Source organism: Lagenorhynchus albirostris, chromosome 11, assembly GCF_949774975.1.
Source record: "Lagenorhynchus albirostris chromosome 11, mLagAlb1.1, whole genome shotgun sequence".
NCBI classification, from domain to species: Eukaryota; Metazoa; Chordata; class Mammalia; order Artiodactyla; family Delphinidae; genus Lagenorhynchus; species Lagenorhynchus albirostris.
Genome location: NC_083105.1, coordinates 17,191,193 through 17,207,467, shown reverse-complemented (window position 1 = coordinate 17,207,467; position 16,275 = coordinate 17,191,193). Strand labels below are relative to the sequence as shown.

The 16,275-nt window shown below is 42.3% G+C and overlaps 2 protein-coding genes across 4 annotated transcripts in view; one reads left to right on the top strand and one right to left on the bottom strand.

Moving 5' to 3' along the window:
- The window catches only part of APPL2 (adaptor protein, phosphotyrosine interacting with PH domain and leucine zipper 2), a 53,160-nt gene that overhangs the window by 1,436 nt on the left and 35,449 nt on the right, over window positions 1-16,275 (bottom strand). For all 3 annotated transcript variants that reach the window (XM_060166567.1, XM_060166569.1, XM_060166568.1), the window contains 10 exons: window positions 14,705-14,893; window positions 13,532-13,574; window positions 13,392-13,448; window positions 13,203-13,291; window positions 7,945-8,100; window positions 7,730-7,782; window positions 5,886-6,060; window positions 2,185-2,221; window positions 1,829-1,969; window positions 983-1,030 (listed from right to left, as the gene is read on the bottom strand). In XM_060166567.1, the coding sequence (XP_060022550.1) occupies window positions 983-1,030; window positions 1,829-1,969; window positions 2,185-2,221; window positions 5,886-6,060; window positions 7,730-7,782; window positions 7,945-8,100; window positions 13,203-13,291; window positions 13,392-13,448; window positions 13,532-13,574; window positions 14,705-14,893 (988 nt within the window). The remainder of the gene's footprint in view (window positions 1-982; window positions 1,031-1,828; window positions 1,970-2,184; window positions 2,222-5,885; window positions 6,061-7,729; window positions 7,783-7,944; window positions 8,101-13,202; window positions 13,292-13,391; window positions 13,449-13,531; window positions 13,575-14,704; window positions 14,894-16,275) is intronic.
- WASHC4 (WASH complex subunit 4) overlaps window positions 1-16,275 on the top strand; it is an 81,187-nt gene that overhangs the window by 61,494 nt on the left and 3,418 nt on the right. The gene's annotated exons all lie outside the window — the stretch shown is intronic.

The window sequence follows — 16,275 nt, the reverse complement described above, 5'->3', positions numbered from 1 at the left end:
CTCCTTTTTTTCCTTTTACTCTATACCAAGAGTTGGCAAACTATGGCCATTTGGCTCACCGCCTGTTTTTATAAATGAAGTTTTACTGGAACATAGCCATGCCAATTCATTTACATACTATGGCAGCTTTTGTGTTAACAACAGCAGAGTAGAGTAGTTGGCAACAGAGACAGTAAGCTGAGAAAGGTTTATTATCTGGCCCTTTACAGAAAGTTTGCCAACTCTGATCTACACCATAAAGTACAAACTTGCAGGGCTTGCTGTGTTTTCATTATGTTGGTCTTCGTCCTTGATCTGTCTGCCCCTCCCTGATAGATTAGAACTGCACAAGTATGATACCCACTAGCTATTCAATACATTGTTACTATTTACATTAACTAAAAATTTAAAATCCAGTTCCTTAGTCACACTAGCCACATTTCAATCTGCATATTAAATAGATCCTTTTCATTACTGCAGAAAGTTCTACTGGACAGTGCTGAACCAGAAGCCCCCTGTTCACTGCTGTAATTCCAGGGGTTTTCTTATACAAAATTTAATCTCAAAAATTAGTTGGGTAAATGAAAGATTGCAAACTGCTGATAGACAGGTCTGAGAGTCTTCATTTCCAATAAGCTTCCAGGTAACGTCTCAGTGTTGCTGGGCCTGTGACCACTCTGAGGAGGAAGGCCTTAGAGTGTGTGGTAGATACTGAGGTTTGTACCAGCTTCATTTGAAAGAAAGGAAATCTAGCCAACAACAACAGCAACAAAAAAACTGATAAAACAGTAGGAGGTGCAGCAGTGATACTTACTAAGAACTCTACGTGTTACCAGTGACCATGGAACTAGCTGATCAAAAATGCCTGGTAGTTAGAAGGCTTAAAAGGAAATCCCAAACTTGGCCACCCTGCCTAGTGAGCACCATTTCTCTTTTTGAGAGCTATCTAGGTGTAAAGATAGCCTTTGAGTTGTTGTTAAACCAGCACTAAAATGCAACTTACCTTCTGAACCTCAATGATTTCTTTTCCCAAGTTAATAGCATAACATATCTGCAAAAGACAAGAAAAGTAGTGTTTGGCAAAGGCAGAAAAGGATAAAGAATTTCAGAAAGAAATGTGATTATGAGAGTACAACGAGGTCACTGTCTGCTCACGTCAGCATGGGGACAAAGGACCTGGCTGTAGGAGACTCATCACACAGGGCTCTGAACACTAGCGTCCGCCCGTCCTGGTCTCCTGTTGCCGGTTTGTGCGTACAAAGAATATCCAGGTTAAGTGAAAACTGAAGGTATTAAATCGTTTAAAGTTCTTACCGGGATACTTTTTTCCTTTCTCTCTTAACCATATTTAACCACTGCACGTTCATACACAGTGGTAAACAGATACTTCCTGAAAGAAGGGTTGATTCATTTTGATTAATTCTAAGTAGTGAATGCAGTTTTTCACACTAAAGAACAGTTTAGATATACTTTCCTGACGTCTGCTTCCTTGGTTTGCTCTCTGAGAATAGATTTTCTCCATTGTAACTTTTGCTTTAATTTTTTAAAAAAGAATAAATTTGAGGGGAACTGCTTTAAACATTTCCGGATAGCTCTACTAAACACTTATATTTCACCATTAAGTTCTTCATTCACTCTATTTTGGTTGATATGTATTTTCCACAAGGAAATTATACTCCAGTTTTCTTTCGGTGGGGCCTTACTAGGAGGTATTATTATCTAAACTACTCAATGGGGACCTGAAGAATAGTCAACTAAATATCCAAGGAGGTTGTGTAAAATAACCCTCTAAGTATCTTTGTTTGGGCTGAAATATTATGGAATCTTAAGATGAAGAAAATAACAAGACCTTTTCGCCTTCTGAGTTGCTTTCAAAAACATATGTGCTCAGGGACTCTCCGCCTGTGGATTCGGGCATGCGGACCACAAAGCCAACCAGTCTCTTGTTTTCTTGATGAGCAGCAAACTGGGTGACACTGGTGAGTTCAAACTAGAAAAAAATAGGAATAGACCTAATATCACACAACAAACTGGAATTAAAAAAGACAAGATCATTTTCCATGGCAAAAGTCATGAAAAAAGTACACTATTAGTGACATTTAATTTGGCAAATAAAATTTACTAAGTGCCTACTTTGTATTTCAGGTGGCTACAAAGGTGAATTAAGGAGTAATCACTAAAATTAGCATGCATGAGGGTACTTACATTGGCCCTTGTTACTTGAGTCTGAGGATCTATCAACCTGAAATTTTAAGAGATTCACTGTATCACAAATGTTGGATAAAATTATATCCTTAGATGTGTTTGTACAAGTTCAGAATAAAATCACACAAAACCCCTCGAAATATGAAAATATAAGACCTAGTTGAGGGCAAGGTGAGATCGCTCCATGTGACGATCCAAAGGGAGCATGTGCCATGATTTCTGCCTTTGTTGAACCTGTGTAGTTAAACCTCAGGGTATCTTTAATGGAAGATTATAGCAAATAGAGAATTTCACAGTATTTTAGTGCTTAGCCAAAAAGGCTGCATTATAATTCTCTAGAAAATTCTCCAGAAAATTAATGTGGATGGATCTTATTCCATATAGCCTCCATCTCAGCACTTACTATCAGTCTGTTTCCCTTAAAGTACTGGATAAATGGATACTTTTAAGTTTAACAATTTTTTTTTTAAACATGGGGTAGAGGTGAGACAACAGTGAAGGGATTTTAACAAAACTATTCCCTATCAGTTTGGGTGTAGGAGGAGTAACTTTAAGAAGGTATTCTAGATAAATTCTTTAACAACATTTTAAGCATCATCAGTGTCTCTGAGAAAATTAACTGCATTAGAGAATTTACTGCTATTTTATATATAGATAAAAATTTCTACTTTCTAACACGATATTGTGTATATAAATTATTATTGATTTGCTGTAAGTTTCGTAAGTGAAAACAAAAAATCTGTTAAAAAGATGGTTATAATTCTGTTTAAATGAAATGTCCAGAACAGGCAAATCTATAGAAACAGCAAGATTAGTGGCTAGGGCTGAGCAGGTTGCAGGGGAAAAGGGAATGACTACTAACAGGTATGGGTTTTCTTCGGGGGGATGATGAAAATGTTCTAAAACTGTTTGTGATGATGGTTGCACAAATCTGAATATACTAAAAAACACTCTAAAGGGGCAAATTGTACAGTATGTAAGTTATATCTCAATAAAGCTGTCCCCCCCCAAATGGTTACAATTTGAAAGGTATGCAGTTATACTTGTTAAAGCATGGTGTATTTTATAATCAGAGGGCTTAAGACTGAATTCCAACCTGGCTACTTATTTATGATCTTGTGTAAGTCACCCTGACTTCTCTCAACTGCTTTGTAAAATTGGGATAAGAACCTCCATATTTCAAAGAGGTGGTTAAGAAAACGAGAAAATGTGTATGGAATTTTAAGCTACAAAGCTAAATAAATAAATTTTTATGTCCCTATAAATGAGTATGAATTTAATGAGTTTTAAAATTTACATCATCAACAATTTCCCTCGAGTTGGGATAACTTTAAATATTTTGTAAAATTTTTCTATAAATGAAGATTTAAACCATTCATATTTTGTGAGTAACTTTTAAGTTTGCTGTCTACATCAGGTAACCTGGATTTGCTTAAGATCTGATTTTCTGTGTGACTTCTAAATTGTCTCAAAACATGAATTCCCATACAAGGATATGTATGGTAAAATTTACCATTGTTGATATTTAACACATCACAACGTTGTACAACCATCACCACTATCTAGTTCCAGAACACCTTCAGCACCTCAAAGGGAAATTGCATCCCTGTTACAGCATCGCTTCCCATTCAGCTTTCGTCTCAGCCCTTGGCAGCTTCTCACTGATATGCTTTGTCTCTATAGATCTGCCTGTTCTAGATATTTCATATAAATGACCGTACAATATGTGGCTTTTTGTGTCTGTCTTTCAATTAGCATACTGTTTTAAAGGCTCATCCATGTTGTAATATGTATCAGTACTTCATTCCTTTTTAAGGCTGAATAATATCCCACTGTATGTATATACCACATTTTGTTTATCTATTCATCTTTTGATGGACGTTTGGATTATTTCTACCTTTTGGCTACTGCGAATAGTATTATTATATGAACACTTGTTTTCAGTTCTTTTGGGTATCTACCCAGGAATGGAATTCTATGTTTAAGTTACAGAGGAACTGCCAGATTATTTCCCACAGTGGCTGAACAATGTTATATGCCCACCAGCAATGAGTTCCAATTTCTCCACATCCTTGCTAACACCTGTTACTTTCTTTAAAAAAAAAAAAATCCACAGCCATCCTAGTGGGTGTGAAGTGGTTCTGGATTTGATTTGCATGCTCTAGTGACTCATGACACTGAGCATCTTTCCATGTGCTTGTCGGCCAATTATATATCTTCGGAGGAATGTCAACTCAAGTAGACATTCTTCCATTTCTTACCTGGGTTCTTTCTTTGTTGATTTGTGAGCGTTCTTTATACTAGGTACTATACCTTTATTAGATAAATGATTTGCAGATGTTTTCTCCCATTCTGTGGGTTGTCTTTGCACTTTTTGGGATAGTGTTGTTTGATGTACTATGGTTTTTCACATTGCTTTTACATATATTTACTCTGATCTTTTTGGTGGTGATTTTAAGAAAGATTATCATAAGCTTTGTAGCTTATGAAAGCTTTCAATGCCTATGAAAGGTCCAGGACATACTTAGAGAAAATCTTTAAATAAATATAAGGCTTTATTCATAAGAACCTCATTCTCAGTAAAAGGTTTATAACAAATGAAAAGGACTGATTTTAATGAATGGAAGAAACTATATTCTGATTTTTGCCAAACTGCTGATTAACTTTTTTGAAACTATCATTTATTACTTTCTGTGTGCCCATCACAGCTGTAAGTGTTTTACATGAATTAACTCACTTATTCCTCATGACAATACTATGGGGTGTGGATATGGTTGTTTTCATTTTATAGCTGAAGAAACCGAGGCACAAAGGTTAAGTAACTTGCTCAAGTTCATACAGCTAATAAATGCCAAAGTCAGGAATAAGGCTCTAAAGCAGTGCTGCTCTGCTGTCCCACAGAAATTTAGTGTAAGCCTCATATGTAATTTAAAAATTTCTAGCAGCCACATCAAAAAAAGTGAAAACAGCTGAAATTAATACCCTTTAATAGGTTGAAAATATTACCAGCTAGGTGCATTATTAATTTAAAAATTATTTTGCATTCTTTTTTGGGGGGATAGTATGAGATCTTAAATGTTTGGTATGTGTTTTACACTTAAAACACTTCTCAATTCAGATGAGTTAGGTTTCAAGTGTTACATGTAGCTACAGTATTGTACAGCGCAGGTCTTAATGCCCATGGCAGCCACAGCTTGACTGTCATTTGCCATCATTCATATGGATCTTATTACTTGAAACCACAAATCATGTAGCTAACATGACTTGGCTCCTTTATTTTCAGCCCAACAAACATTAATCAGATTTTCCTTGTGGTGGTCTAGTTATCTCAGGCAGGCTCATGTTCTGTTTTCATAGTTTTTAATTTTTATAAATAGTACTCTTAGAGATGGAAGAGAAAAAACAAAAACCCTTCCACTTGCAACCTCTGAGATACAGAGAGTAACTCTCGAGTGATGGCGTCTTTACGCCCAACAGGGTAGAATTCACTCACCACTAAAGATACCAGTTGCTAAAAATATCAGCTCTTGTCTTTAAGGGCACTTCGTCTAGCCAATGTATCTTATAAAACCAAAATGTAAAAAACAGCAGAAACATGAGTAGCATCTTTACTTACTATGAACATTCTAGATGGTTAAACGTGCTTTCAAAGGGGAATCAGTCGAAGCTGTAAGAAAATCTGAAAACGAAACTGAATGTACCTCAGAGCTTGACTGGTGACCATCAGATGGGATTCTGTCATACGGAAGATGTTATGAATAGCCCGAGCAGCCAATACTTGTCTCATCGCTTCGTAAATCACTTCAGTAGTGTTGTCTGTTTTAACTGCCATTGATCCCAAAAACCGAACTATAAACATCTGTTGCAAAAGAGAATCTGCAAGAGAGCATTTTCTGCTCAGGATCATTTCACTTCCTGCCTGTCGATGCGCATACCAGAAGCACATGTGCTGGTCTGAGAACAGGCTGAAGACCTAGGGTTTGCCTTGCTTTCTGGAGGGCTTTCTACCAAAACTTCTGAATACTCTGCTTTTATATAAGCCACAAATTGCCAAAGCTCTGAATCTCCTATTGTCCATATTTTGTCTGTTTGGAACTATTCATTAGACTAGAAAAGCACCTCTTTTTCTTCATCTATAAAATGAAACCACATGAACATCCTTCTAGCATGAAAACTCTAGGTTGACTACACGTAAGTGGCAGTATATGCATCTTACTTTTTCTCTGAAAATAAGAGCTTTTCCACTAGACACTAGAAAATTCATTCATTACTTTGGCCTGCTGTAAAGTCCTCTTACAGAAGAAAATGTATTTGAAGAAATAAGACCTGATGTTGGGTTTCATTCAAATCATGCACATCATTTATTACTGAAGGGCAGTGATGACGTTCCATAAACTAATGGAGATTGCAGAACTATCAGCTTATTTGATGCTAATGAGCTGGCAGTGTTGGCCTCTTGATAACGGCACGCAACCTGACAGACTGAGTAACAGCAGCCACACCTGGAAGATCATGAAGGTTTAAAAGATCCTTTTTTTTTCCTGTAAGAACAGTAATTCACTTATCCACCATTTGAAACTAAGAACCTACTTTTTCTTCACTTGTCCTCCCTATGAGTATCCTTGCCCCTAAAAAATAAGGGTTAAAAAAACTTATTAGGAAAATATAACTGATATGTTGTAAATGGTTACTCCCATATGAAGCTAGTTTTTACAAGTCAGGAAGTTTTTTATGTAGACAGTTAAGAAACTGGACTGTGTGAGAAGTCAGCTAGATAGAGAGTCAGATTAGATGCAGAGCCGATTAACATCATTTTTTCTTTTTTTACCTAAAGCTGTAAGGAATGCCAGTTCTCAAGTCCTACTTTTAAATTTAAATAAGTGGCATTTCATTCCAATGACATTCTCAGGCTTCAGTCAAGGGCTGTGTTAAAATGAGGTCTTGCCCGCACTTCTAAATTGCCTTGGCTGGGAAGTGTAGCTCTTGGGAGTAGCAGGTTTTGGTCAGTGTAGCTCTTGGGAGTAGCAGGTTTTGGTCAGCTCTACTGAGTATGTTCTTATGTACCTTGTAAGAATGTAAATCAAACACCAAAAATCAGAATCTGAATTTGAACAAATTAAATACCATTTTTTTTCATGTCATCTTCAAATTTAAGAATGAGTTATTTGTGTTTTTGGTTTTCTAAAATGAAATAGCAAGTCTGTGACTCACCCAGATTTTATCCTCTTGGACTTTGTTTTGCAGTAATGTTATAGCAAATTTAGATTTGGCAGCATTTCTCTGCAGGAGCTACAAAAAGGGCATGGATGTGGCTGATGGTACGACAGCTGCAGGAAATCCGTCAGCCTCCCCTTAGTGTTTATGCCAGGGTGGCCCTAACTGCATGTGTCCTAGTGAGTCTGCACAGAGAACACACATCTGTGGATCATAATTTCAATTCATATTTCAAGTCAAAGCTCTTTAGAACATGACTTCACATCTTATTTCAACGGCCCTGGTCATTTTGTGCCGGGGAAAGAATAAGTACACAGAACTAGCCACTTACCTTCTGTTTCTGGAAACGTCTCATCCTCAGTTTCACCAAAAGGGTTGATACGCCTAGGGGAATAGCCAGAGTCAAACATCCTGACAGTTTCAGCTAAAGGGACACGTGACACTTGAACTCTAAGTCAGAAGGTGATAGTCTCTGGAGGTGGGTAGGGACACGAGATGTTAAATTTATTTTCAGTTCTCCCAGAGATAAACCCCCTTAGCCCATACCTGCTCCCTCTGTTCTGATCAAGGAATTCTGTAGCAGGAAGTACAATGTCAAACTGAATAGGTGTTCCAGGTGCAATTAGTTGTTCAGCTTCAGGTATGACTGCTGCTTTGGGAACAATCTTGTCATTTTCCACCTCTGAATTTTTCATGTTCTGGCTGGAGTACAAAATAGGAAAAAAAAATTTTTTTAAATCCCTTTTAACCTTAAGCTTTTACAATCAAATGAATACTTGTTGAATGCCGATGTAACTTTTACAAGTAGATAAGGGAGAAGATTTAACCCACTCTACCAATAAATCTTCGTAAAATGTCGTTCACGTCCATGGTTAAAATCCCTCAGATCTCCACATTACCTATAGCTTGTTCTGGTGCACAGCATTCTGCATTGTTAAGACTACTTATTATATTACCTGTTAATTTCCTGTTTGTATTTTTCTCTCGTTGAGACAGGTTTTTGAGGGTGGGAGCTATATAGCTAAATCATATTTATTACTTGGTACGTAGTAGGCACTCAAAACCGTTAGCTGAATGAATAATACATCTTGGCCTAGCATTCAACCACCTGGCTGTCCTTTCTCCTGAAGGTCTCCCTCTCCCCTCCCTTAATGCATCCTCCACTAGAGCTACACCAAACACCCACGTGCTTCTCATTTCCAGCTCCATCGCAGGTCTGCTGCTCACTCACTCTCTCCTGCACTTCAAACACCAGCTCAAATCGCCACTCATCCACTAGGCCTTTCAAGCCAGCCTGACCCTCTCCTTCCTCTGCAGTCCTGTGGTTCTTCTCAGTAAGCCACGAGGACAGTCTTGGATCTCTATGTGCCTCCTGAGCTTAGCAGCACTGTGCCCACATGTACTGTTTTGAGACTGTGGCACGTAAAAGGAGAGCACGGGTTTCTTTTCCAGTGTCAGAATGCTGTAATTTAACCTTTCATGTTTATAATCTTTTCTCCCCAGCTAGAGTGTAAAAACCTTTGAGGGGCAAATCATGTAAAAGTATTTTGATTTCTTACATTGTTTGAACCATAAGAAGACTCTCAATATCTTTCCATTCATTTGATATTTTGTATATCAGTATTGCAAATTTCTCAAGTATGTCAATAAGTAAATAGGTTGTATGGGGCTTACCTGGTGGCACAGTGGTTGGGAATCCGCCTGGCAACGCAGGGGACACGGGTTCGAGCCCTGGTCCAGGAGGATCCCACATGCCGCAGAGTGGCTGAGCCCATGTGCCACAACTACTGAGCCTGCGCTCTAAAGCCTATGAGCCACGACTACTGAGCCCACGTGCTGCAACTGCTGAAGCCCGTGCGCCTAGAGCCTGTGCTCCACAACAAGAGAGGCTACTGCAACGAGAAGCCGGCACACCACAACGAAGAGTAGCCCCCGCTCGCCACAACCAGAGAAAGCCCATGCGCAGCGGTGAAGACCCAATGCAGCCAAAATAAATAAATAAATTAAAAAAAATAGGTTGTATGGAACTGTTATAGTATCAGCTGACGAATGAGCATAATGAATGGAAAATGGATACAAGCACAATAGACAGAATGGTAGATGGTCACTGCAAGGAGAGATGCTTAGTTTTAACCTCCGTTATTAACAGAAAAGGAAACAGGCCTCTAGAGAAGTTGAGTGGTAATCCTGAAGGCACTCAGTTATCCGGTGGGTCAGCTAGATTAAGAACTGAGGTCTCCTCACTGCCAGCACAGCGCTCTCCCACAGTGTCACACTGCCTCAGTAACCAAAATCAATCACATCTGCTCTATGAACCAGTCTTTAAGAGAGGAGTATGATACAGTAAGTGAAGCACTGGAGGAAGGGGTGAGTAGAAGCTTCAAGGGAAGGAAGCGAGTCCCAAGATTTTGGCTCCCTAGTGGGTATGAGGAGAGATCACACAAGGAAGACAGGACGGTGCCGGGCTGTTAATACCATCGGGTGAGGTCTAACTTGACTCTGCATGTAGGCGGCCACTGAAGATTCTTCGAACAGAGGAGTGAAATGATAGAAATTAAAGCATCACGTGTGCTCTGCATGTCACCAACTCGAATGGACACTTTGGGATCATCATCCCGTTTGATCTCCCAAAGCATCTAACATAATTGACCTCTCCTCCGTGAGATTCTCCTCCTTGGTTTGTGCTGATGCCACACGTTATAGGTTTTCCTCCTACTCTTCTGCTGTTCCTGAAGTGTTTTTTGCAGGCTCCTCCTCTAATCCACATGTTGGAGCTCTTTAGACTTCTGTCCCAGGCTCCACTTCCCTCCCTCTACACTCTCCCTAGCTGACCTCTTCTACCACCACTTCCATGCTGATGGGCTCCCAATTCAGACTCAGCCCAGACATTTTCTTTGCCCTCCAGACATATATCAGTTGACTACTTGACAATTCACTGGAATGTCTCACAAGCCTCTCAAACTTCTGTCATAAACCGAACTCCTGATACTGACTACCAACTCTTCATGTCTTCATGGTGGTGTCATATCGCCACCAACTGCCAAGGTGTTCAACCCAGACTGTGGTCATCCTTTGTTTGTTCCTTTCTTTCCACTCCACATCTCACATAACAAACGTCCTACAGATTCTGCCTTCAAAGTAAGTCCCCAATCCACCTACTTTTCATCTCCTCTGCCATGATCCGTTTAAGACACCTGTGTCTTAAACATCGTGTTCTCCTGGACTATTGCTACAGACTCCTCACTGGACACCTGCTTGCCCAGCTCTGCCTTGTGTGTCCTCCACAGCAGCCAGAGCTGACCTTGGAAAATGTAAAGTGGATCATCTCTCTTTCTCTCACTCTCTCACACACACACCCCTACCTCTAAAACCCTTCCAGAGCTCCCCAAACCCCTGCCCTGACTTCCTTCATGATCTGTCCCTACCCGCCTCCCTCCCAACCTCGTCTTGCTCTATGACCTCCCTCTGCCGACCACTGTCTAGTTACAGTGATCTCCTTTCAGTTCCTGAAAGACACCAAGCTCTTCTCTGCCATTCAGCCTCCACAGCTGGGATCAGGAATGCACTACCTCTGGCTCTTTGCAAGAGAGGCTACTTCTCATCTCTTACTTCTCAATTTAATTATCTCTACAGACAGGCCCTAAATAGGTCTCCTCCTCATTCTCCATGACAGCACCCCCATCTTTAACATAATAGTGCTTTCCTGTATTTTAACTCAGTATTTGTTTACCTTTTGCCTGTCTTCTCCTACAAGTCTGTAAGTTTCACGATCTAGCTCAGCGCCTGGAAACATACATCTGTTGAACAGCTGGATAAGTGAATGAATATTACATATAAGTAACCGCAGAACGAGGGAAGGCCACGTAGGAAATCTGCTTGGAAGTGAACGGCAGTTTGTTCCCAAGAACAGAGTTTCTCTGCTTCATTCTCCCACTGTCATCAAAACACCTCTTTATTCCTAATGAGCTGACCCTAAGAGAGATGCTAGCCCGGCCCTCCACTGCTCTGGGGCCATCATCTGGCAGCCACATCTGTCACCCTTCCGATCTTTGCATTGATTCAGCTGTCTGGCTACAGTCATTTTTTTTTCCTAGGGATTCTTCTGTATCCCTTCTATGGGTTCCTTTCTAAGAATGTGATTTACTTATTCTATTGTAGAACAATAGAATAAATAAATCTTAGCTGCAGACTGTTTTTTTAGAAAACCAATCACACCTTCTGATTACACCCCAGAAAGACAGCATTTTAGAGCTGGAAGAGGCCTTGGAGGTGGTCTGATTTCTCTCATCTTATATCACAAAGTTGAGGAGACAGAGGCCCAGAGTGCTGACGACCCACTCAAGGACATCTAGCTGTGTTCAGAGCTGTTATTAAGACCATGTCGCCTAACTCCAAGTCTAGTGCAGGGTTCTCCACTATGTCCCTTTAACACTTGTGTGGCTTTACAGAGAGAAGACAGACACATTTAGCCAGTACAATGCTCACAGGTTAGCCCCACTGGCCAGATCTGTATTTCCATTTCCATTTATAAAGTGCTTTCCTTAAAGCTGCACTTAGTAAACATGCTACTTTTGTGTAAACTGTTACCCTTAAATTATGGCACTGGAGTGTTCTCAGACTTGTTGCCTCGTCCCCATTTTTATTCCCTTTGCTCAGGTTCTCATGTTCTGTTTCACAGCTACTATCACAGGGACATCCCGTGGGGCCTCGCTGCCCTCCCTTCTCCCGCCCCACCTGCTCTCTCCCAGAAGGTGCCGCCCAGCAGTCTTTCCAGCCGGTTCTGACTATGCCTCCCCTCTTGTCAAAGCCTGCAGTTCTGTTCCCCTGCCTGTGGCTCCTCAGCAGGGCACCTAGCTCTTTCACCATCGGACTCAGCCTATTCTCTGCTTTCTCTCGGGCCGTTCCTCCTGGCGTCCCAGGGCTGGGTGTGCGAGCGCTGGCTCCACACTGCACCGCACTGAGACCCTGGGAAGTTACTCAACCACTCTGAGCTTTCTGACAACTTTCTTCTGGAGTTATTAGACAGTATCTGTAAAACATGTAATGGGATTCTTTCTACCATGCCACTAAAGATGGAGGCCTAATACAGTCATGATTTCAACTTGCACTGTGATGCCATGCTTTCATTAGCATAACAGATAATACAACCTTCTATTATTTAATCAAATGGAAACTCCCATTAAGATGGCATTCCTGGAATAAATCCTAAAGCAGTATTCAAAACGAGGAAAGCTGTATGTGTGAAAATGCTCACTATAAACGACAAGAGCAAACAAAGGAAGGGGAAGCAAACTAAATATTCAAATAGTCAATAATAATAAATGATGGATAGTGTGTAAAGGAACAATTACGAAAAATGTGAAAATATGAAAAATATATATGTGAAACAAATGCACATATGATAAGGCCTGCACCATAACATGGACACACAAAAGGTGATTTTCTTCCTTATTTAAAAAAAATTTTGTTTTGGTTTCATGATTTTGTTGATGCTGATACGAAATGTGGGGAGAACTCCTGACTAGCAGGATACTCAGTGCATGTCCTATGTGCTCAGGCTGCAGCTGCATGGTCCAGGGGAAGGAGGTGGACATGGAAAGCAGACAGCTTTGAATTCTGACTCGGCCCCTCATTTGTGGTGTGAACATGGGCAAAGTATTTACCCTTTCCTGGTCAGAGTTACTGCTGCTGTACAGCAGGGCTGAACACCACGGTGCTGTAAAGATGAAATTCCTAGTACAGGTGAAATCCCTACTACACAGTTTGGCTCCACGAAAGCTAGTTTTTTTCTGTCCTTTAGTTACCTGGGGCAAGGGCTTTCTTGTTTTTTTGCAAAACTTGTAATTGGAGTCACTGCTTGCAGAGCCGTCTGATTCAACTTGATGGCGACTGCCTAAAAATCCAGAGGAAGACAGGCTCAGTTCCAAGAGGTGGACGCTTACCTTTCACATTGAGAAAAGAGCTGAGACGCATGTAGGGCAGCTGTGAATTACCTCTGGGTTGTCAGTCAGGTAGATCTGTCTGGAGATGTTGTTTATTGCACATATCCACTGTAGATGACATTAAAAAAACGTGCTGAATCCCAAAGTCACCCACTATACTAGAACAGAAGTGAAACAAACAAAACCTTTACCTCTTCGTTTTCCTTTCTGCTTTCCGCCTGGAGGATTATTCCCCTGAAATAAAGTACATCTAAGTAAGTGCTTCCTGGACCTCAGTGACTGAATATCTGCATGCAGCGGGCCAGGAATAAGACACAAATAATTCTGCTCTACTTCTGTGAAGGCGTCACTCTTAAAGGGACTCCACACCTGCCAGTCCCTTTGTTCCTCATCTCATCTGTGGGAGGTGGGGAACATGGATTTTATCCCTATTTCTTATCTGAGGGAACCAAGGCCCAGAGGAGTTAAGTAACTGCCTGGGACTGTGACTAGAATCCAGAAGCTTCGTTCCCAGGTCATTTGCCATCACCCAGAGAGGAAGGATGATGTCTAAAAATGCTCTGCCATTCTGGGAGAAGAGATGGTCTACATCATACCAACGCTGCCCCCTCCCCATGAATGTGCTATTGTTCAAATAAAATCTCAACTCAGAAGCCCAACAGAGAAAGCAAACGCAAGCAGAGCAGCTCTGACTGAGAACAGGGCCACTCCTCTCCCTCAAGCAGGTGAAGCCTGGAGCACTTCATGGGGCTCCAAACTCCTTGGAGCAGTTTGAAACCACTGCTCTAAGTGAGAGGGGGTCCCACTGGGATGGGATCTACTGTGATGACACACGGCTGCCATTCTGCAAACATGGCCTCTCCCGGGCCCGAGGTGCACGGCAGATGTGGGGACAGAGTGCTGACGAATAACTCTGCTGCAGCGGCATGTCCTGTTCACATCTCCTGTGTCAGCTGGGGAAGCGGACTCCTCAGGCAGGCACCCACTCTCCCCGTCAGCCCCCAGACCCCGTGATGTGGACACAAAGGCTTGTCTAGGACAGACGAGGAGCGGCTATGGCCCCACCCCTCTCTGAGTCTCCGCTGACAAACAGCTCCTATCGCCGTCTTACACGTGGAGGTCACCTCCTCTCCATAGCCACAGACAAATCCTCTCTGGGACCTCTTAGATAAGGCAGGCTGGATTCCATATGGTCATGTGTGCTTGCTTAAAGAGGACATAAAACCACCCTCCCGAAAGGTCACCACCACCCAGAACGGGGCCTCCCCTGTGGAGGGCTGGCACAGGGGAGTGACCGAGGAGGCCCTTGGCAGAAGTGGCGTCACCGCACCTGTTTCCTCCCACATAAAACCCGTGTGGCCTACGCTTTTCCATTGGGAGTGGTGATCTGGAAGCAGTATCGTCGGTCTTCACAGTCCACCGCCATCACTGAGCAGTTGTCCAGGTCCTGGATCAAGCCTCCAGCCACGGCGCCCCTGGGCTGACACATGAGATTCCCGCCTTGGGTGAAGAAGTAGAGTCTCTCCCAGGTGGTGGTGACCAGCCCTGTTTTACTGTAAGAATTGTGTTGTGAAAAGCTCGTTAGTCCTGGGAAGCATAAGAGGCACCTCAGTCTTGCTGCCTCTTTATGGGTATTGGTAGCATTTTAGAAATAATGTGTTGCTTTACATTAAAGCAAAACTTCTCTGAAAAGAATTCAAGTGCAAAGAGTAGCAGGAGAGGCACAGGTTAGCCTGAATGAGCTGGGAGCTGATGGGCTCTGCTCAGACGGGAAAGGCTGGTCCACAGCCAACTCCAGGGTGGGGGCAGGGGGCGCCCACCCCCACTGCAGCCAGTCTCTGGCTTCTAAAGCCGGGATCTGGAAACAGAATTAGTCCATCACCATCGGGAACTGAAAACCTGGAAGATCATTTCTCTAAGACACAGAGCTGAACTGCTCTAAGTCTAGTTAGAGTGACCAGGGTTACCCCGGCCACAGCGCACACCCCAGAATCCTGGGCACTTTATACCAGATTGGGTTCTGCTCCAGCTACATGTTATGCTTCTTCTGTGGGCTGTTTACAAGAGAAAAATCTAGTTCCTGGCAAATAAAACCAGAACCTTGTGGAGTTTTCTATCTGTACAGAACTAAAGGAGACCTCTGGCTTGTGATCTCAACGCGCTTTACAGACCTCTGAAAGGCTCTAACCTGGTAAGAAAACAGCTGGCAATTCCTCTTCACACATCCTCCACTTGGGGGATATCAAATATATTTATTTGATTCGGTATTTACTGAGTATCGACCATGTATGGGGCACTAGGTTTCCTGCCTCAATAATGGTAACAGCTAACATTTGAGTACTTATACCTGCTAGGAATTACCTCACTCAATCTTTGAGACAACTTTATGAAGTAGGTGCAATCTTCAGCTCTATTTTACAGATGAAATGCCGGGGCAGCGGGGCCCAGCTGGGCCAGGATGTCTGACCGAAGTCAGAGCTCACCACCACACCTGACAACAACCCCACCTGCTCTCAGACACAGTCAAACCTGGGCACCTCTTTAATTCACAGTGAACATCTGAAACCTGAGGGTTAAACATGGGGTTCAGTCTATATGAACCTAGATGATTCTGGAAGCTTCCTGGCCCTCAGACTCTGGCCTCAGTGCTGCATCACCGGCACACTGCTCTCACCCATCAGGGGGTCTGGGGAAGGGTCTCAATGGTCTAGGATGATGACAGTTAAGAGCAGTCTATGTCAAACGGCCATGGTGACCAGGGAGGGGCGGCCTGTGGTGTCTTGGGAGTCTACGCACTGACTGGGTTCTTACTCACAAGACTGTTTCAAGCCCCATCTCTCAGTGCAGTTTGGGACCTCGGCCCAGACACTTCCTATGTCCCAGGCAGGAGGGGCGCTGTGGCGGGAGCTATAACCCAACCTCACACACCCCCGCC